At 33.3% G+C, this 21,976-nt stretch overlaps 2 protein-coding genes across 5 annotated transcripts; both read right to left on the bottom strand.

Moving 5' to 3' along the window:
- Positions 1 to 211: 211 nt before the first annotated feature.
- Positions 212 to 6,641, bottom strand: LOC126712566 (protein NLP2-like). Of its 4 annotated transcripts, none has more exons than XM_050411940.1 (5): positions 6,385 to 6,641; positions 4,249 to 5,190; positions 2,667 to 2,714; positions 1,751 to 2,579; positions 212 to 1,233 (listed from the first exon to the last, which is right to left on the bottom strand). In XM_050411940.1, the coding sequence occupies exons 2-5, from the start codon at positions 5,143 to 5,145 to the stop codon at positions 416 to 418; spliced, it is 2,592 nt and encodes an 863-aa protein (XP_050267897.1). In that variant the 5' UTR covers positions 5,146 to 5,190; positions 6,385 to 6,641; the 3' UTR covers positions 212 to 415. The 4 variants fall into 4 exon arrangements, with proteins under 4 accessions (XP_050267897.1, XP_050267898.1, XP_050267895.1 ...); XM_050411941.1 differs by having other exon boundaries at positions 4,249 to 5,126; positions 6,385 to 6,640; XM_050411938.1 differs by having other exon boundaries at positions 4,249 to 5,200; positions 6,385 to 6,534.
- Positions 6,642 to 15,333: 8,692 nt separating this feature from the next.
- On the bottom strand, positions 15,334 to 20,184 carry LOC126712565 (catalase isozyme 1). Its single transcript, XM_050411937.1, has 8 exons — positions 19,975 to 20,184; positions 19,613 to 19,709; positions 17,979 to 18,256; positions 16,652 to 17,428; positions 16,378 to 16,467; positions 15,920 to 15,987; positions 15,722 to 15,815; positions 15,334 to 15,595 (listed from the first exon to the last, which is right to left on the bottom strand). The coding sequence occupies exons 1-8, from the start codon at positions 19,987 to 19,989 to the stop codon at positions 15,536 to 15,538; spliced, it is 1,479 nt and encodes a 492-aa protein (XP_050267894.1). The 5' UTR covers positions 19,990 to 20,184; the 3' UTR covers positions 15,334 to 15,535.
- Positions 20,185 to 21,976: the final 1,792 nt, after the last annotated feature.

Here is a 21,976-nt window from a genome sequence, read left to right as displayed (position 1 = left end):
AGTAACTCTCTTTGTGGATTCAAGGTTAACTTTCTTGAAACAAATATATTTTGCTTCTTGTGACTTTCTGATTGCGTCGGTAAGGTTGCTTCTTGCAAATTTCCAATTGCATCGGTAAGGTTAATTGCTTCTTGCACCTTTCCAATTGCAACCCACCACTTCTTGTTGCCCATTCACAATCGCACTAATTAGCAAAGTTGTGAAATTGAAAGAAGCCAAAGAGGCTATGATGGCCTGCTAATTTCATGCTTATATCAAATCAAGCATCTTACAAAAATGAGCTTTACAACAGATTTGAACCCAAGGGTCCTAATATATCTAACAAACACAAACCAAGAAGTAATGGCAGGATTGCAACCATTTTGAACTTGAACTTCTAAAGACCTTATTGATTTGCTTTAAGACCATCTTTCAATCAAGAAGTGTCATTGCTTCCTAGAGACCTTCCAACATGATGACGAGAAACTTGGAGGGCGAGTTTGATAGTGTCGCTCTGTGATGATCGACATGTATCAATACACTCCTCCAAATCATCATCACATGTTAATAAGACCCACTCAGATTCATCATCCAAGTACTTGACATCAAACCTAATTATGTCATCTATATTAAATCGACTGGCAATTTCTAGCAGTAAATCTTTGTATCCCCAATTGTTTTTCATTCGTAAACGGATTTTCTCATCCCCATATGTGACTTTTAATTTCTGTAAAGGTGGAAAATTCTCGGCACTAGGGTGCTCATTAAAAGATACAAGACTCTCAAGTTTTGGCTGCAGCAGTGGTGCCTGACTTGAGGCATGCAGTTCTGCTTCACTTGTGATCCTCTGTAGTGCACTATCACTAAAGTTTTCTCCAACTATAGGATCTTCGCAACCAACAACGTTCCTAGTGGTAGCTTGACTTGAACTTGAACTCTGACTGCATGAAGAGTAGGGTGATTTTGATGCAGCAGTTTGAGGACTGAAAATGCCTCCTTCAGGCTGCAAAATGGGCCGTGGATGATCGCTGAGCTTTGAAGCTGAAAATGGGTTGGTTCCTGATAAATTTGGAGAGGCTAGCTTTGGGAACTTTGTATAGAAGGAATCTATTTGTAAAGCACCAGATGCACCCTCAACTGAGTCGATTACAAGCTGGAGTTTCTTTAAGGAGTGACCAACCTTCTTAATTTTCCTAGAAGGCCAACGATTAATCCCATGCTGTCGGCATATTCTTTTCAAAGTCGTTGGGCAAACTGAAAGTAAATGATGTTTAAAAATGTTAAATTCAAGAGCTTGATAGTGGAAATTATCACGTAATCAACCTGAAAGGAAAAGTAATAATAAAAAATAAATAACCCAGATGCAGACATTCTGAAGCACTTAAAGGCATTGAGTGATGAAGCAGTCAACAAAACTGATGCTGATTACAATTGTGGGACAATTTACTTTGGAGCAGTTGTTAACAGATACAACTTATATAGACAGGCCTATAACCACATTGTAAAACAGTGAAGAAAAAAAATTCAATAATTTTCAAAACTTCCATACACAATCCAGTAAATCGTAGCACCCCGGGATGAGTGCAGATCAGACCCATTGTCATGCCTTCTGTTTCTTTTTTATTCCATTTTTTTTTTTCCTTTTTTGAGGAGAATTTTTTTTCTTATTTTGTGTGTGTGTGTGGGGGTTTTTTGGGGGGGGGGGGGGTTGGTGTGGCGCAGGAGGACTCTAAAGCATCAAAATATAGCTTCAATTGCAATGACAATTTACCTCCAATACTCTTTGAGGCATCTTTTAGACTGCCAGCAAAATATTGCTGAAGGACTTCCAAAGGGATCAATTTCTCTGCCTTGGTGCGTCTTTTCTCTCCTGTTTTAGCCTTACCCACACTTGGAAAGTTACCCTCACCATGCATAGAACACTCTTCACCACAATCAACATTTACTTTTAAGTTGGAATCTTGATGAGATTGGCAAAACTCAGAGCACTTCTCTTTGAATATCTCTTCTCTACTAAGTTTCTCAGTCCCATTAACTGGCAAATTAGTATCCTCCTCTAGCTCCTTGTCTGTTACTACTCGTAAGCTCCGGCAAACCTGCTGTATGATACGGGACAATGAATTAAGCATGTTCTTTTGTTCTTCAAGATCCCTGCAATCTGTGGGCAAGAAGAACTCTAGGACAAAGTCATCTGTACCAGTGTGGATGCTTCGCAGGTGTATTGCAACAGCAGCATGCAACCCAAACAACCTTGCATGGTGAGACAAAGGGTACTCTGTCTTGCTTAGGGATGTTATGTCACTTGAGAAGCGTGGTTGATTGGTCTTAAATGCTTCCCCAACAATGCCTTCACCTTTTAACAAGTGATGCTCAGAGCAAGCCTCGTGAAACTCCTGCATATTGGGATCAGCTACAATGCAAGCATGATCCACAGTGGAAACACAATAAATGTAGTTCTCATTGGAGTGCCGGCACCCCACTTTACCTTGTTGAATGCATGGAACCCAAGTTTGAGCTAAGGGCAGTTTATGTGTCTTGCAGGCGAATCTCAAAACCTCTTGAATCTCAGGTAATGCAGCTTGGTAGGGCTTGGGGCATGCCTGCGAAAAAGAATCATAAACATGAGATTTAAAAGAAAATTGGATCATTTAATTAATTAAATCCTTCTACAACAATTGTCCAGTTACCTTTAGATTCTCGGTGCTCAAAGCAACAGAACTCCTAAGATCAACAGCCTACATATTAACAAGTTGGCTCCAGTTAGAGAAACAGGATATATATGAATTCTGCATTTTATGTTCACATTTGGCCTATAAATAGGTTAATTATACAAGAGAAGCTACAATCTCTTCACGGTTCTCGAATCAAACCTATACTTTTTTTTCTTTTTCTTTTTTTCAAATCTGAAAATGGAACTCAGAAAGAAAAATGGTATTTATATGTTTAGAGAGGAGAGGGTGGGGGGAGGGAGGGAGGAACTAATTGAAACTTAGAATAGGATAAATTCCATACTTCAGAGAGGAAAACAATTAGTAGCAGTGCAACTTTCTCCTGAAAATGACCAATTCAAGACAATTTCCCAATAATGATTGTTGATCTTGCTATACTACACATACAAACTCATTCCAATGTTTTACTCATCCAACACCTCAAACTTTTGAAGATCAAGCTTTAAATTTAAGTTCCCAAAATGCCTGAACTCCTCAGAGTTTTACGCCAAGATGGGAAGTTATAATCAACCTAGCAGAATCAACAAGTCCTTAATGAGCATAGCTCAACAAGGGATCTCATTTGACACCACACCTCACACCTATGAAGAGTAGGTATGCATCATATTATGTTGTTTTTCATATTCGAAGACATCAAGCAACTGAAAATCACTACTCAGGCTGTATCTTCATATTTTCTTCAATAAAAAATTGACCCTCACAATTGCAAATGTAAGCTTGCAAATATATAATATTACAAAATATTTAGATTTTCTAAGGGATTTCATTCTAGTTTCACAAAAAGGTAGATTATTAGACATAACCAATGGAGATTACAACAAAATGTGATTCTGGCTGCAAATTTTAAGATATTATCTACTTTTATCTTCTAGATACTATGAGCGCATGTATGGATACAATATTATTGCAAAGGAACTAGTAATGTGCAAAATTCAGCATAAACATTAGTTATTGAGTGATGCACCCTTTAAAAAAAATAGCTTTGACAAGAGCAGACAAACAAACTATAAGTTCTGTTGAGTTAACCAAGCAGAATAGTTGAGCTTATCTGCAAAAGACACCATATGAAAATTTCTTCTCTATTAATATATATAAATAAACCTCAGAAAGTAGACAAGATACATCTGTCCTCTGTTCCCATTTTCCTATCCAATAGACTTCAAATGAACCGACTGTTATGTTCTTTAGGGTGAAGTTCCTGTCCTTGATATGAAATGCTCAATCAAGAGCATTGCCACATGATTTGTGGCAGTTCAAGTATGAACCACAATGGCCGATCTCTCATGCTAGGGCCACCAAAGCATGGGAAATAAACAAATATAACATATCCATTAGATATGAGCATAAAGGTGAACCAAGCAATAAGAATAAGTTTGATAGTGATGAGAAAACCACATCATAGTGTCATTTGGCAATGCCCATAAAAGTATTGGAAGTAATTCTAAATTCCATGCAGTCTTCAGCTGCAAGGAAAGAGAGAAACCGACACACCCAAGAAAAAAATAGGAAAAATTCTGAGAAACAAGCAAAGAAAACATACCTCAAGTGCCTTGCAAACACTTTCAAGCTCAGGGCCATACTTGGTCTGCTGGGCAGTCATCACAACCTCAATAACACCCACGCAATTACTGCTACCATGTTCAAAGATTGGAAGGGCAAGAGTTCCACGGATATCATACAGTTGAGCATGAACAACTCTTAAGTACTCATTCTTTGTAAAGAATCGAACGTCAGGCGTCCACTCAGGAACCTTACCCAAGAAAACACGACTGAGCAATCCCACCACCTCCTTCGAATCCTCCTCAGCTGCAAAATGAAAATCCGCAGAGATATCCCGGTAACTTGCAAGGCTTGGATTACTGGAACCAAATGCGAAAGGTTGATTACTAGTTGTTAGAACACGTCTACCGTCTCTATTCACAGGCACCCATACCTGTATAAGAACATCTTTACCTCTTGTGAATTCTCTAACGTATTCAATTGCCTTCATTAGTCTCTCTTCTACACAATATGTGAGACCTTGATTCATGTTGGGTGCAATCCACAGCCTTCTACCTAGTTTAGGACCTTTAATCACAATATTTTCTGATTCACTAAAACACCCAGCAACAACATCAACCGTATTCTGTCCAAGAGATACAGCATTGACTAGACTTCTTTCCTGACTTTCATCAGGCAATGGTCTTTGTGCCTCATCTAGATTGCCCGTTTGAGATGGGTTCAGGCTCAAATTGTCACGAGCCTCAAAAGCAGGCCATACAAATGAAGGGCCTAAGACTGAACCAGAACTGGAGGGACTTTGAAGAAGGAATTCAAGTCCCTCAGTTGCTTCCAACCAGCATCTATCTTGAAAAAGTTCATCGAAGAGGTCCAGTTCCATAGCTGAATTAGGCAGAGCACCCAAAATGGTACCTGGTGCTGAAAAACCATTTTCCATTATGACCTCTAAATCCCCCAGCAACTATATGGATCCAAAGCTGATCTAAAACGAGCTAGAAAAAAAAAATAAAAAAAGAGTCCAATTAATGAAATTCTAGGATTACTTCCAATCTTCACTCTTCAGAGTTCATACGTAATGAGCCAGGGCCTCTTTATTATAGTTGTTTAAACAACAATTTTCAATGTTTAAATAATATTACACGTATTTTCACAACCTTTTTCCTTCACACATATTTTCAAAAAATACAAACAACGTTACTAGAAATCTCTTACCAAATGAGCCCTAAATCATCAACATGGAAAACTACAATTACAGGAGAAATAACCAACAAGCTTTCTCAAAGAATAATGGCCTGGAAACTTCACTAATCAAAAGCTCAACACAAAAAGAAAGAAGATTTCAATTCAATATTTTATGAAAGAGTGGGTATCTCTTTTTCACTCAATAAATCAAAAATATTTCAAACAAAAGCACTACTCAAGTCAAATCCCATTGAGAAAGCCATCATTTGCAACAAAGTTGCGTTACAATCAATTTTAAAAAAGGAATAAACAAAGAGAACAAAAATGAAAACCAAGTTGCATATATAGATTCCTGCAAGATGGTCAGCCAACAATAACTTTCACAACTTAAAGTCATATTCAAGATTCAAGTTTCAACAAAATGAAACACCCATTTCCATCAGTAGAATTCAAACAAAAAAATAAAAAACAAAGAAATCACATTCAATGATAGCAGAATTGAAGCTCTTTTTATTACCTGAAACACAGAAAATAAATGAAGACAGAAAAAAGAGACCCAACAAAGAATAAGAATTAGTTAATACCAACTAACCAAATAACCATATTAAAGATTCTTAGAGTCAGAGATACCCAAGTAGGCTTTTTATTTTATTTTATTTTTATAAAAATTTCATTTTATACTTTATACTTGCTAAGGGGAGCTCTTAGAGTATTGATTAATAATTTAATTAAAAAAAAAATTTATGAAAAAAAAAGTTTTTATGAAAAGAAAAAAAAAAGTTTTTACAGCTTTTTTTTCATCTTCCATAAAAGTAATGTCAAAATTTTTCTAAAATAAATCGTTAACCAATGATTAAGTGTACTCGTTTACATTTCCCTTCCTAGAATACCCTCAAGAAAAAACTGTCTGAAAAATAGGAACATGAACGCACCAAAAAAAAAAAAAAAAAAGCTTGCTTTTCATTCCGGAGTCAAAGCCTCAAGAGTCTCGTACCTTGTCTACTCCACCAAACAAAGACAAAGCGGCCTGCTCTGCTATTACATGCATCCAAAGATACAACCTCGAAGCCGAATGAACTATGCTTATTTATAATACAAAATTTTAGCCTTAAGTGTACACACTGTATGATAATTATTACTCTATCTAATACAACGGCTTCACACACTGTTTAGAAATATGATATTAGTGGGGCTATGGTGTTTCCAAGAGGGTGACCCCACACACACACACACCAGCGTACGCAGGCACGTACGCAATGGCTAACTGGAACCTCCTGCTGTGAAAAGTCAACTTAAGGTGAGAGAGAATGAGAGATGATTTTATTTTCTGGCTGATGCAATGATGTTGCTGTTTTGAATATTATAGCTGTTGTATACTTGAATTAGTATTATTATTATTATGATAAGAGTGGTCCTTACTTTTTAAAAAAAAATTATTTCCATAGATGGAATCCCTCCCAATTTCTCTATTATGTTTGGACTTTGGATGGAGGGGATGAGAGAGGAGAAGAGGGAAAGTAATGGGAGAGGGTTGAATAAATCTTATTTAGATTTTTTATTAAAGAGTGAGAGGGAAGGATTTGAGATGGGTAAAAAAAACCTTGTATGAATGTTTAATAAGGAATGAGGAGGAAGGGTTTGAGGAAAATTATCCTAAATTAGGAGGGGAGATGAGAGGCTCGTAGCCTTAGAGGGATTATATTATTAATATATATACACACTACTCTAATGTTAATTTATATCTTAAAAAAAAAAAATTCTTTTTATAATTAGCAAAATAGAGTTGTTAATTTATATCATGGTTGTTAGAATTTTGATCTTCGATCTTAGAATCCTAAGATTCTACTAAAAAAATGATCTAGATCTATGTAGAATTAATGATGGTATCTATATGTCAGCGTTATCCGGAATGGGTAGGTAGAGATTACCTACGAGCGCAAGACTACCCTCTCTAAGGAACTCTGCAGAATAGCCTTGTAACTTTGGGAGAAGGGGTACCTCCTCACTGTCTACTTGAAACTGTCCCTTGGCCCGTAGGTCCTGACTCAAGGTTAGAATTCTAACTCTTTGAGAGTGGTTTCTCATTGATGGCTTGGGCCCCCTAGAAGGGGGAATTTTTTATGGGATAGGATTTGCATAGGGGCCCCCTAGAAGGGGGAATTTTTTATGGGATAGGATTTGCATAGGATCGCAATCCTAGATAATGAAATGTAAGATCTTACGATCTTACTTCATAAAATTATTATGATCATACTCCATAGAATCAATTTGAATCGATGTAGATTGTTCATATATCATCCAAACAACAAAATTGTTATCCATTTTATTATTATAATTATTTGTAATTATGTCTCTCTATGGTGAGATTAGGACTGTCTAGTCCTATTGATTAAGTTGTAATGGGTTTTGAAGGGTTTGAAATTTCTCATTATGTTAATACAATTGAAATATTTGCGAAGTTTTTGAAACTTTGGAATTGGAATGATTTTCTTTTTGTAGCCAATGACAGATTTGTTAATTTGGAACTTTATGCATATTTTAGGTGTTGGAACTTGAAACTTGTAAGTTTGAAATTTGTCATTTATTCACATATTGGTAATTTGGTACTAAGTAGTTGGTACCTTTCGAGAGTAATTTGTGTTGCAATTACTATTTTTCTTATGATTCTTTAACATATATTATCATTACTAATGATTTTTCATTTTTATTAATGGAAAGTAGAATCTTCCGATTTGTGATTCAATCCACAAAACCTTCTCACTGATCCTATGTAAAATCCTGATCTTGACTATCTTGATTTATATGGCAATTTCACTCTATTCTCCTCCTCTAATTTATTTTTAAAATATCTAAAAACATCCAAAAAATAGGAAGGATACCCCTTCCCTTTCCTCCTCTTTCCTCTCTTTTCACCCTTTTAGGTCCATTTGGTAGGAGAGATTTTAGGGGGATGGAAAAAGGGGGAAAGAACAGTGTAAGAAAATGGTGTTTGTGAGAGTTTGGTTGGAAAGAAGAAAGAAGGGAAAATTGATAGGATTTGAATGTTTTCTCCCCGATCCCACCAAAATATTTTATTAGAGATAAATAGACGGAAAAAATTGGATTAAAAAACCCATGTGCACATGGGTTTGTCGTTTTCTTATTTGGCCTCTTTTTTCTTCATACTTTTTTTCCCCTTTGGTTTTTGTCTTTTTCTATTATACCCATCTATTAGTTGAAGTATTGTTCATACACAATACTTTTTGTTTTATTTAATGGGGACGTAATTGTAAATTTATACCAATTTCAGTTTTCATCCTCTCATTTTTCTTCTCAACCAAATAAATAAGTTTTCTATCTCTTTACTTTTCTATCTTTTCAACCAAACACATATAAAATAAAACTAAATAATTTATATCCTCCCACTTTTCACTGCTCTAACTATAAGTAATAGTCGACTCAATCAGCGATGAATTTTCCTTTATCCATATTACAAAACAAAATTATTACTATTGACTATATCTTTGGCATGCTTTGCCAATATATGTGCTGACCTATTGCCAAATATATATATATATATATATATATATATTATTAAAAAGAATGTAGTTGAATTTAATTGAACAACTTAAAATATAAACTAAATGAATTGTAACTATATTTCTTACTTTTAAAAAGTAAATAAAAAAATGGCATTAGGTAGAATGTCAATTGTAAGATGATTTTATATAGTTATGCTATTAAATATGGTATTACTATTGGCGATAGCTATCGGAATTAGTGAGGATCACTCAACCAGAATTGTCTTTTTGCGAAATTTAGAAATTTAAAAGAAAGAAAAAAAGTGAGTTGTTTTCAATGGATTCATTGTTTGTGCTTGTCCACACAGTTTCGATTTTTTTCTTAAATAACAACGTCAGCACCACGGTTTCGAGTTGCTCTGCTTTGATCAACACAAGTGAATATAATAATCGCCGTATCAAGATCGTGATCGATTTTTTTTAATACCAAGTGGAAATCATTGTAATGTTTACTTTAGGTTCCAGTTTGCGCATACATCATCATCTTATAGTATAATCAAGATTCCTGGTTGAATTTTTTTTTAAAAGCCCAGTGGAAGTCACTGTAAGATTTTTGAGATTCCAAGGATAATTCTAAGACCCCCCACTTTCATACTCTTTTTGTTACAACTAATTTTTTTTGTTACAACTCATTTATGTGACACAAATTGTGATTGATTATTTGTTATTTTCATATAAATTCATCAGTTTTTCTTCACCGCTCACGTTTAATCACATAAGATGGTTGTGAATCTTGTGACAAATGATGTGTAAAAGTGTTCTGAGCTAGAATTGTTTGAGATTTCAAAAATAAATAATTTTTGTACCACGCACTTTCATACTCTCTTTGCCACAACTGTCTTCTGTAATAGACTGTGATTGTTTATTTGTCATTGTCATATAAACACAAAATTTTTTCTTCACTACTCACAATTAGTTACATAAGACAGTTATAACAAAAAATGTCCAAAAGTATGTGGTCCTAGAATTAAGATTAGATTTCCTTTTTTCTTTTTTGCTGAATAAATTAAGATTGGAATTGGCATATAAGAAGACTATTCTGCGAATAAATGGTTATTAAAAGACTTCCTAGTTCACTTTAAATAACACTACCTGAGCTCAATTATTTGAGCTCTGTGTGACGCCACTCCTTACCACTTGTGAAAATCACTTTAACTAAAACTAAATAGAATAAAAAAATAAAAGTATTCGCCATACTATATATGAAGCTAGACCACTTTATATAGAAAGTTACAAATACTAAAGAAACCCATTAATAGCAGACCACACAAGCTTCTTTTTTGCTGAATCAACAATCAAATTTTATTTGTTTATTTATTTACTTTTGGCTAAAATGGCTGCTGAGGTTCTTAGCATATACAACAGGCTTTTCTATCTACCCTTCCCACTTTATGTTTAAGACGTCACTTAAAATCATTGATCTAACACTTCATAAATTTTTATATTGTTATAGTGACTGTTCACACCCAGAAAGTCATTGCAGCTCTCTGAACTCTTGTTTATCCATTTTTGCGAAACAACAACCTAGAAAATTGATCCCAAAATTGTTGATAACCATAATTCAATCTAGAATCCACTACATCCAATGACACATACACAATTGATCTATGGAAACCACATAATCCATTGCTAATTATGACCCAAATTTGATTTTTTTTTTTTAAATGGAGATGCACAATTGATCTAGGCCGCATGACCTTGGAGATGTCGCTCTCTCTCTCTCTCTCTCTCATTTAAGTAAGGTGGAGAATAAAGGATTTAATAAATAAAAATAAAAAGATTTTGGTAGAGAAAAATTAATTAAGAAAAAGAATAAAAACATTATTTTAATGAAATAGAGAAAAAAAAAATAGAAAGGCTATCGGAGAGAAAAAATTAGAAAAGAAGGGGGTTTTTTTGGGAGGGGGGAGGGTAAAATTTAGGTGAAATTATAAAGAGGATTTAGCATTTTCAACATGATAGTTAAACCCCTTTTCTCTCCAAATTTTGGATTACTATTCCATAAAATAAACTCCAACAAATTATTATCAAACATTAGATTTCCTAATCAATCATCAATTATCTATATATATATATATATATATTTATATTTATATAACCAGAGACCTTATGCAAGAGAGTATGAAATTCTACCATATGGCGCATTCTATGAAAAGAATTGAAATAATCTTAAGCCACATTAGAGATAAGAACAAATTTAAAAATAGGGACTCTTTATTCCTTTGGTTCAATTTTTCAATACTATTTTTTGTTACATTTTTTATTCAATGTCTTAAGACTACTATTTGTTTCATTTGGTTCAATATTTAAGACTTTCATCTCTCTCACACACACAAAACTCTTTGCATTTTCATTCACCATTTTCAGTTCTACTCCTTTATATACATATGCCCACAGCCCTTCATACCATCCAATCTCAAATACACTTAGACAAAAAACTATGTCATTTACCTTCAACCTTTCAACAATATCTACGTAACTCCAATATTGTGATACCATTTGATCCTAACCCATATGAGTAGGCTATGATCAAGGAAAGGGGCATGCATTTTTTACTCAGTGACGGTAACTTACAGTTTTGATATTGAAATCGAACATTGTGGATTTTGTGAAGGTTGTGATTCACTTTGAGTCTTTGGGTTTTTGGGAAAGTCATAAATGTATTTTGTTTTAGATCTAAAGAAAAAAAAATTCTAATTGATTATTTATGAAGTTAGCTTTTTTATTTTATTTTGTGTTAGAACTCATAATTTGTAGGTTTCTTTGTATATTTTTTTTCTTTTACTACTAATTTGTGCGATATGAACCGTAGTGATAAAAAATAAAAATCAATGATGATTTTTCATTTTTTTTAAAGGATACGAAAGCCCAACTAAAAACAATTAAATTTTGATAAATTGATGTGTTTTTAGCCAACTTCTCTTTGTTTAATCACGTTCTCTTTATATTGATACTTACAAATGATTTCCTTAATTTCATTGAGATAATGAATTGAATGTTTGTGATTGAGGTCTCCATATTTGGTTGTGAGAATAAAGTGGTTGAGAAAGCGTTTGAGAGGTTGCTTAAATTTATGTAATTTTAGGATATAAAAGTATTTTATTCTTTAAATTATTATTTATAGATTTCATAATCATTTAATCAATTTAAAAAATAAAATCTACATTTAACGGTAAATATTATAATATGTTAGTCTTATAGTGTTATACAATTTTTTTTAATAAGGTTGTACCATGTGGCGCATTCCTTGATGTTCTCTTCATTTAGTCTTAGACTTCAACAAAGTTTGTATTAATATCAAAGTATTAATTCATTGAATTAGTCAATAGAGTATATGCATATATTAATTATCTATAGTTGTGCACTAATTATTTATATTAAATGAATTTATATGAATATTTTTATAAACTCTATATAAGAAATAATTTTTAGTTGGAATAATAATAATAATAATAGATTTAGAATATGACGTTCTTTCTCATGTTTAGTTGCTCTAACAATAATTGACACAAAAACCATTTTAAAAAAATTTGTGAATTCATTAAAATTAATCTTAACCCTTTAAATTTCCTAACTCCTTTCAATGACATGTAATATGTGTGTGTGTGTGTGTGTAACTAAAATTGTAGTATTTATTCTATGTAATTAGAAAGATAACAAATAGAATAAATATGTTTATTTATATGAAAAAAAAATTGATTTTAAATTTTATTTTATGTGGAGAACAACTGATTTGAAATATGATATTCTTACTTAAATTTAGTTGTTTTCGCAATAATTGAAACAATGTCCAACAAAAAGGAAAAATAAATAAATTTAGTAACACGAAATCAAGATAGTAGAAAAAATAATTGAAGGATATTTGTATTTTTTTACTAGGCATGAAACATAACTATCTATATGAGCCACTATATCATGCAATTTTCAATTGGTAAACACACATGCACATATACTATACACACATATATAGTATGATTAAATCCCTATACAATTCTTAGTGTCTTTTATTTTGTCTATAAAATATCTAAAGTTAACGGTTTTTTACAATGAAATTTATTTAATTTTTTTTATAAATTGATAGTTGAAGGTGGAGATCTGAATCCCAAATGTCCCAATTGGAAATTGAGGTATCAACCAGTTAAGCTAAATCTTATTAAAATATTGGAAAAAACTAATAGTAAGTTGCACCGTACATCGTGCGGAAACTTCGTGGCAGCCACAGCAAGAGAGCTACTTTAGATGAGCCATATGTTTTTGCAAATAAAATTAATCCATCTCCCCTCTCTTCTCACTTTCCAAAAAAAAAAAAAATTAATAATAATTAATGAATATTTAATAGAATAGAGAAGAATGAAGAGTTTGTTAGTTTTATTTGAAAAAATAATTAGCTAAAATAGAAAAAGCGATTTTTTAGTTAAAATTTGGATGAAAATTTTCCTGATTGGAAATGCGGTTTATTAGCAATGCACTAGTCCAATCCAGTTAAAATATTACTACCCAACCCAAAAAAATGATCAAACAATCTAGCCCAAACAACTTCTACAATTAGAGAAAGAAAGTCTATACAACAAAATCTCAGAATAATAAACTTAATATAGGATGAATGACTAATTTCCATGTACTCTTAAAGGCATAAGCAACTGCATTCCGAATGCCTTTCTTACTCTGGTCTCATTTCCTTTACACCAGATACTACTAAAAGCATCCATGCAATTTGTATAAAAAAAATTCCAATTTCAGGTTGTTGTAGACGGTTCAACAAGTTATCTACTGCAGTCAAAAACAATATTACGGACAACTAAAGCACAGCAAATCAAAAGAGCATGGGTGAACGTTTCAGCCTTAGCTCCGCAACATTCACAAGTCGTAGCTCCGCAACATTCACAAGTCGAGTATCAAAGTATTTTCCGTCTGACCAAATTATATCAACATGTTCATCACTTGAGAATTTTCAGTTTGTTATTAACCCGCACACCCCACAGTTTCCTTCAAAATTGCTCACCTTCCCTATGATTTAATGATTAACCCTGTTGTGTATTAACTTGCTGGGAACGAAGCACATTATACGCAGTCCTCACGGTATAAATCTCATATATTGTGAGAGAGGTCTCACGAGACTCTCTTAACTCATCAGATACCATTTTTTTTTCTCCTATTAGACAGCTCCTCAACAATGGCACTCTCATTTTGAGCTTTGATCCCTAGGCAGGCACCCTCCTCCCTTGATCCCACCATTCCAGTAACACTCTATGGCCTTGGCCACTGGCCAAAATCCAATAACGACAATAATAAAGGATGAACGACCAACTCCATCACCCAAGTCTTGAATTTGTGTTGCTCTAAAAGCAAGGTTCTAATGACTCGACCAAATACCATAGAAATGAGTAATGGCAGTTATCCTTCAAGGCTCGTGTGACAGTTCTTCTAGATTGGGATACAGCAATCGGTAGTCTGTTCCACAACAAATTTCTATGGTCTTTGGACGAGCCACTTGATTGAAAGTTGAAACATAATCTCTGAAACTAGCCGTAATCTTTTGCTGAATCCCTTCCACCCCTCTATAAAAATGACACTATTCCTCAGAACTCCAAATGCAATCCATCATAATTGTTGCTTCAAGACTAGACACTCCCAAGTTAACAAGATCATCTGATGGTCAGACAATAAATATAATGAACTCAAAAATATTTCCAACCTTAATTACCTCAAAAGCGAAAGCCCCATTGACAACCAAACCATGGAACAAACCGGACAAACCTTTTAAAATGAATTGTAAGATACAGCTTTGGCAGATAAATAGAGGGCTCGAGTGACCACAGTTGTCCTTCGAGATTGAAAGGTCGGTTTGTTAAGAGATGGACTAACCTGAATCTTGCTTGTTCTCACAAAACAGTTTACTGTGGGAACATGCATTCGTATCCGATTTCTTCAAAAAATTATATTTTACCATCTCAAAACCTAATTTATCAATTATACCATACTATTTTACAACACACCCAACATCCTTACTTTTTTTTTTTTCCTATACAACACATTATAATAATACATCTACACAATAAGATATGAACCCAAAAAGTAGGAAAGAGAAATTTTGTTGGAATTATTAATAAAAAGTAGGAAAGAGACAATTCAAAAATGATTTTTAGGAATACCTTTGTGCTACAGTAGCATCTTATTTATAAGATGCTACTGTAGCACAATTGTAAATTTTTTTACAATTACAATACTGGATAATGCACACCTTTGCACACTTACATGGTTTTGATGCTAAAATCCACAAACATATACCATTTGCAAGACCCAATGTGAATGCATCAGATATTACTTAGCCCAACCGCACAGTATACAAGCAAATGAAAGGACAATTCAACTCCAAGTAATCATAGATAAAATATGCACATACAACCGGCATTTATTAGATTGAATATCAGGTTAAATAGTCGAACATGCAAGTTTTAGTATATGATAATATTACACAAATTGCAGGATCAACACTGATTTATCCTTCCAAATGACCAGAATCCTCTCACATGTATTCTTTCTTACTCTACTTTCTCCAATTAAAAACATTGCTTGCAACACCCTTCACATGGTTGGCCTCACATTAAGACGAGATGCTATCTTCTGACCCAGAGACTTGTCAGCCTGTAGACAATGCCAGCAGAGAATATCAAATCAGTGCAATATCAAAATTAATCCAACGTTACCATTCAAATTTTGACATTTCAATAATCACATCTATAAATTTTGAAGCAATAGAGAGAGACTAACCTGAGACCAGTATGAGATCCAGATGCTGCGGATCTCATGAGTGACACGTGGCTCAGCTAACGCATCAACCCATCGACAGATAAATCGCTCTTGCCTAGAAAAATATCACAAGAGATGCAAAAGAAAAAATATATATTAAATTGACATTCATACATGGTATCCAAGTATTATATTAAAAAAATGGAGGAACACAGTTACCTGTCTGGTGCCCAGGATCTGTATCTCTCTCCTGGTTGCTTAAAGTTGTTCTCCTTCTCAATGATGCACTGCATTAACGAACAAATTCATTGTGAACTCCAATTCAGTTTTTGACCATATTTTCATGTTTGTTTGTCAAACTTGAACTATTTACTTACGCCATAAAATCCAGGAAAGAAGATAATTTCAAATTTTCAACATTCCTATTAGTTGAGGACACGGAGAAGGAAAAAGAAACACAACTTTATTTTCATTTTCACGTTTCTTATTATGCAATCAAGAAGATCAAGCACATGCTATACTGCTTGAAGATGATCTCAGCAAGGTAACAGCTTTGCCAAACCAACAAATGTGTAAGGCTTATACAATTGTGAGTAACATGGGTGAACGCATTCAACAACCACCCCCTAGTCTAAATTATACTGTGACAAACAAAGATGCAATAGGTGGAAACTGACCTTCTCACGCTTTCCAGTGTAGACAACAGGAGGAACTGGAAACTGCTCAGCATGACGAACAGGATCAAACCTCGAAGGGAAGTAATTGACCTAAAAATTGTGATCAAAATAACTTTTCAGAGTAAATCTACATGAATGAAACAAGCATAAAATTGCAATACCACCTTAGCATCTTACACCATTTGTGGGCCTAAGGCACCAAGGTGGCATACAAGTCTGACTGACTAAAAGATGCAGTAGCTAGACTAAAAGATGCAGTAGCTAGCTTAAGTACCTCCTCATCCCTGTGCATGAAATTCATGAAACCCTCATGGTGATTGTTGTGATGAGCAGACTTGGGAGCATTAACTGGGAGTTGCAGATAGTTTGGTCCAAGACGGTGCCTCTGAGTATCAGAATAGGAAAAGATACGAGTCTGGAGCAGCTTATCATCTGAGTAGTAGACCCCAGGAACCACAATGGCTGGGCAAAATGCAAGTTGTTCATTTTCTGCAAAGAAGTTATCAATGTTCTTATTCAAGACCAAGCGCCCAACTGGCTGCAGGGGCAAAATGTCTTCCGGCCAGATTTTGGTTACATCAAGCGGGTCAAAGTCAAATCTGTCCTCATGATCTGGATCAATTGTCTGAATGTAAAGTTTCCATTCAGGATAGTTTCCAGCTGCAATTGAGTCGTAGAGATCCTGTGTGGCATGGCTGTGATTAGCTCCTCCAACCTTAATAGCCTCTTCATCCATCAAGCACTTGATCCCACAAGTGGGTTTCCAGTGAAATTTGACATAGTGCGCCTTCCCAGCCTTGTTGATCAATGTATAGGTGTTAACACCTGCACCTTCCATGTGCCTGTAATCTTGTGGAACACCCAAATCATCAAATAGGAAGGTGAACATGTGAAGACTTTCTGGATGGTGGGAGAAGAAGTCTACAATCCTCCAATTCTCCTGAATGTGAGACTTAGGGTTGGGTTTGAGAGCATGGACCATGTCAGGAAATTTCATACCATCACGGACAAAAAAGACAGGGAAATTGTTCCCAACTAGATCAAAATTACCCTGAGTGCACAAGCAGTAAAGGTCAAGATATGAACAAAACAGGGAACTTGAATGCTTATAAACAGTATTAGAAGGTAAAGTGAAATAAATTCAGTCGTATGTATATAAAATTTATAATTTTATTTAAAAAGTGACAACTAATTCCAGGATTATTTTACACCTGGATAAATCTTCGAACATTATTTTCTTAAAAAAATATTTACATGCTGTAAAAACCATTCCCCCCCCCCCCCCCCTCTTATTGTTTCCCCAAAAAAAAAAAGGTATAAAAATGTCAATATGAAAACTAACAATTATTGAAGTAAAATATGTATAATTTTGCAAGCACTGTAATTCAGTGGCAATTCGTATTGTCGCTAGAGCCCCCTTGAGGAGCTGCTACATACACTGCTAAAAAATATTCATCAAATCTACATGATACAACACACACACACACACACACACACACACACACACACAAAAGGCTACCACTATCATCAATAGGGTCAAACACACATAATGTAATCCAATATAGAGTATTAATAACATCCACTATTAAATGAACCCTAACCTCTCTGGTGTAAAACTTCACTGCAAATCCTCGAGGATCCCTCAGGGTTTCAGGGCTACCACGCTCGTGGATAACAGTGGAGAAACGGACAATGACAGGTGTCTGAACTCCAGGGGCTCGCAGGAAATCAGCACATGTAAGGTTAGATATATCATGGGTGACCTCAAAGAACCCCTTTGCACTGGCTCCCCTAGCATGGACAACACGTTCTGGGATCCGCTCCCTATCAAATTGCGCAAGTTTTTCCACCAGATGATAGTCTTCAAGGAGAATTGGACCTGTAAACCAGAAACAGAGTTCAAATCTTAAATGCAGCTTCTCAACCCTATTTGTTTATGGGGAAATGAAAAATACACCTGAAGGAGACCAACAAAATTCAACATTTTCCAATATGATGTAGCTAAATATATCCTTCCCTTATTGAAACATAGTTTAGCAATGTTATAAGCTACTCAATCCATTATGCCTTTTTAGAACAAATGTACACAGAAATGAATTCCCAACAAGAAACAACAAAAAAATAATAATAAATCTTTAACCATTTGGGCCAATGACTTAGAGTGTATACTTCCATTATGCTCTATCCAGGGAAATTTTCCTGTTAACTTATACAGAAAGAAGGCTTTTCTATCATTACACAACCCATCCCTTTTGTCTTACAGCATCTGTGCAAATCCCTAAATTTGAACCTAATACTGTTCGGTGCACTTTGCCAAACCATTCTCTTTTCATGAAAAGTAACAAAACATACAAGTATGAATTACCAAAAAGTGTGCCGGTTTGGTAACGCATTTTCAAATTATAAAGTGAATAGTTAAGAAATAGATAACTGTCAACAACAATAAAAACAAAAAATCCCAGTTAAGAAAGGTCGAAAATTTCAAAACAGAGGCCGTTCTCAATCTCATAATTGGGCCAATCTCAGTCAGATAGTCCTTAAAAAAGTTTTGGATTTGAACATTAAATTAGCATCTTATCCCACAAAAGTTGAGCACATCCATCATGAAAAATCCAACACCTAGTATTAATAAAAGTGATGATATTAAACTAGGAATAATCATAGCAAGAGTAACAACAAGCACAATAACAATAACAATAACAACAATAGTGATGGTAAGGTGCCACACAGAAACTAAAATGGTTTGAGTAATCATTCTATTTCACAACAACATCATCCAAGCCCTCAACAGTCAAGGTTATATTCTTTTTGGTCATACTTTCTATTCTATTCTATCAAAAAATAGAACTTTATCAAAAATTTCTATTCAAATTTGAAACCCCAGATGAAAAAGGATTCAACAATTTCAATCTAGCATAAAAATCCATCACAGATACACATCCTACTCAACAGTAAAGGTTATATTCTTTTTGGTCATTCTTTCTATTCTATTCTATCAAAAAAATAGAACTTTATCAAAAATTTCTATTCATATTTGAAACCCCAGATGAAAAAGGATTCAACAAATTCAATCCAACATAAAAATCCATCACAAATACACATCCCACTCAATCATAAGAAAAATTTCCCAACTTTAAAACACATATATATGATTTAAAAATTAAAACATTCACTAGCTCATAATTCAAAACAACAACAACGACAACAGAAAAAAATAGTGAGACAAAATTTATACCTCTGGATCCAACGGTCAACGAGGAGTTGTTGTTCCAAACAGGAGCACCAGAGTTTGTAGTCCAGAAGGGTGAATTGTAAGCACTTGAGGGACGGTACTGCATCATATAAACACAACAACTTTAACGTTCCTATTGCTTACAAATCATATCACATAGAAAAAGAAAAAAAACCCACAAACCAAAATTAAATCCAATTCATCCCCATAATTGTTTCTGGGTCTTTCATTTTATTTATTTAGATACACTTTTCTAATATTATTAATCCAAAAAAAAAAAAAAAAGTGAAACCCAAAATCAAACCTCCAAAGAATCATACAGAAATTACATAATTGAAATTGAAATCAAACCCATGATAGAGTACCTTGTAGGGATCCATGTTATGCAATTGAGGAAGAGAGAAAGCAAAAATATTGAGTGAGACTTGGGTTTGTGTTTGTGTTGGGTTGGTTTAGCTGCCTCTCCTATATATGAGAGTCAAATTCGTGTGGCAAAGGCAAGCACCAACTGTTGTTTTTGGGAATTTATAATCAAAACCAGGTTCTGGATTTTTCACTTTTATTTTTATTTTTGGGAAATAAATAAATTTATATTTATAGATGTACTTCAATTCAATTCATTCTAATCTTCAAAAACCTTATCGTTTTTTTCTGGCACAGACAACTAAAATATGCTGCCCGAGAATACTGCAATCTATCGTCTCGCTACGTCACGAATTTTTTATGTGTTTACTATTTTTATTTTTTAGTCATAATAATCTTCTTCTTTTTTTGACAAGATATTTAGTCATATAATAATCTAGTGCTAGTAATAATTTGAAAGGATTGATGACAACATACAATTCATTGGTTCTAGGAAAAAAAATGAGGTTTTATAATAAAAAAAATTTATATGGTATTTTATGATACTCGATGCTTTTCAGATTCATCAATTAAAAAATAAAATTAGTTTTATCAAAGTTAAAAACTTTCTCCACTAATTATAAAATTATAAGAAATAAAAATAGGAAAAAGTTAATGGATGCGCTAAAAATTTTGGTTTAAAGAATATTTTTAGACATTTTTTTTATAGGAAAATAAAAAAAATTAATTGATTTTTTTGTTACAAATTTTTACATTTTTTTATAAAAATAATATCAAAACTTTCTTAAAATAATCTATTAATAAATGCTTTAAATGATGTCGTTAACCAACTCATAAAAATATAATAAGATTCAACAAAGGAAACCAAATGAATAGGGAGGAGGGCAGGATTTACTCTTAGGAAACCAAATCATGAATTTTTTTTTTTATTTTTTTTTTTATCATTTAAGAATAAGAATGTACTAAAAATCAAAACTAGATTAATATATGAAAATTAAAATTAACCTTATTTTATTTTATATAATTCAATAATTAGTGGAGGAAGATTTGAATCCAAACACCTTTGTTGGAAACACCATAAGAGGAAGGTGTGGTTGAGTTATAAGACTCTTATCATTAGCATCTATTCAATATTAACAAAATATAAGTAAAAGTATATATAAAATTATTGTTTCTTGATACATTTTCACTTAATCATTTGTGATATATCAAAATAAACTCAATGTTATTTTAAATAACAAAAATCATCAATAATTAATTATAAGTTAGCAAAATTCTTCTTTCAAAGTACAAAATCAAAGAATTATAAGAAAATTATCTTTTATTTTGCTGCGAAGCCTAATTTTGACAATAATTAATTGTTATTGAAAATGTTTGTGTTGCAATTATAGTAGAAACTAAAAAAAAACAAATAAAAGTACAACCATTCTATATAAAAAAAAAAAAAAAATAGTGCGAACTACCAAAATTGAAAGTCCTATGCATTATCATCGAATGGCCAATATTCTTCTTACTAAAAAAAACCAATTAGTGTTGCCAACCTAAATAAAGTGCAATCACATCTAACCCAAAAAAAGAAAAAGAAAAATTAACTAAGATATAATTAAAACTCTTCAAAATCATTTATGTAATTCAAATTTATCTAATAAGGAATTAATATAAAAATACATACATTCTTGCACAACACATGAATCATCCTGTCCCAGTCCCACAAATAATCTAGAGTATCACAATTTTTCTTGTTCAAATCTTTCAATCTTTTCTTAAAAATCTTAGAGAACAAAAAAAATAATAATAATAATAATAATAAATCTATTTGGCATTATGAAAATCTCGGAATATAACATTTTTCGTGAAGGTTGGTGATTGGTGATATATTGCAAAACCTCGCCAATTGAGAGAGTGGGGCCCACACATTAAGAACCTACCATTATTTTATTTATTTATTTATTTATTTAAGGATAATAAAAAATAAAAAGATAATGACATTATAAGTAAGAATGA

The sequence above is a fragment of the Quercus robur genome, chromosome 2 (genome assembly GCF_932294415.1).
Source record: "Quercus robur chromosome 2, dhQueRobu3.1, whole genome shotgun sequence".
Lineage (NCBI taxonomy): Eukaryota > Viridiplantae > Streptophyta > Magnoliopsida > Fagales > Fagaceae > Quercus > Quercus robur.
This window is presented reverse-complemented; position numbering and strand designations above follow the sequence as displayed.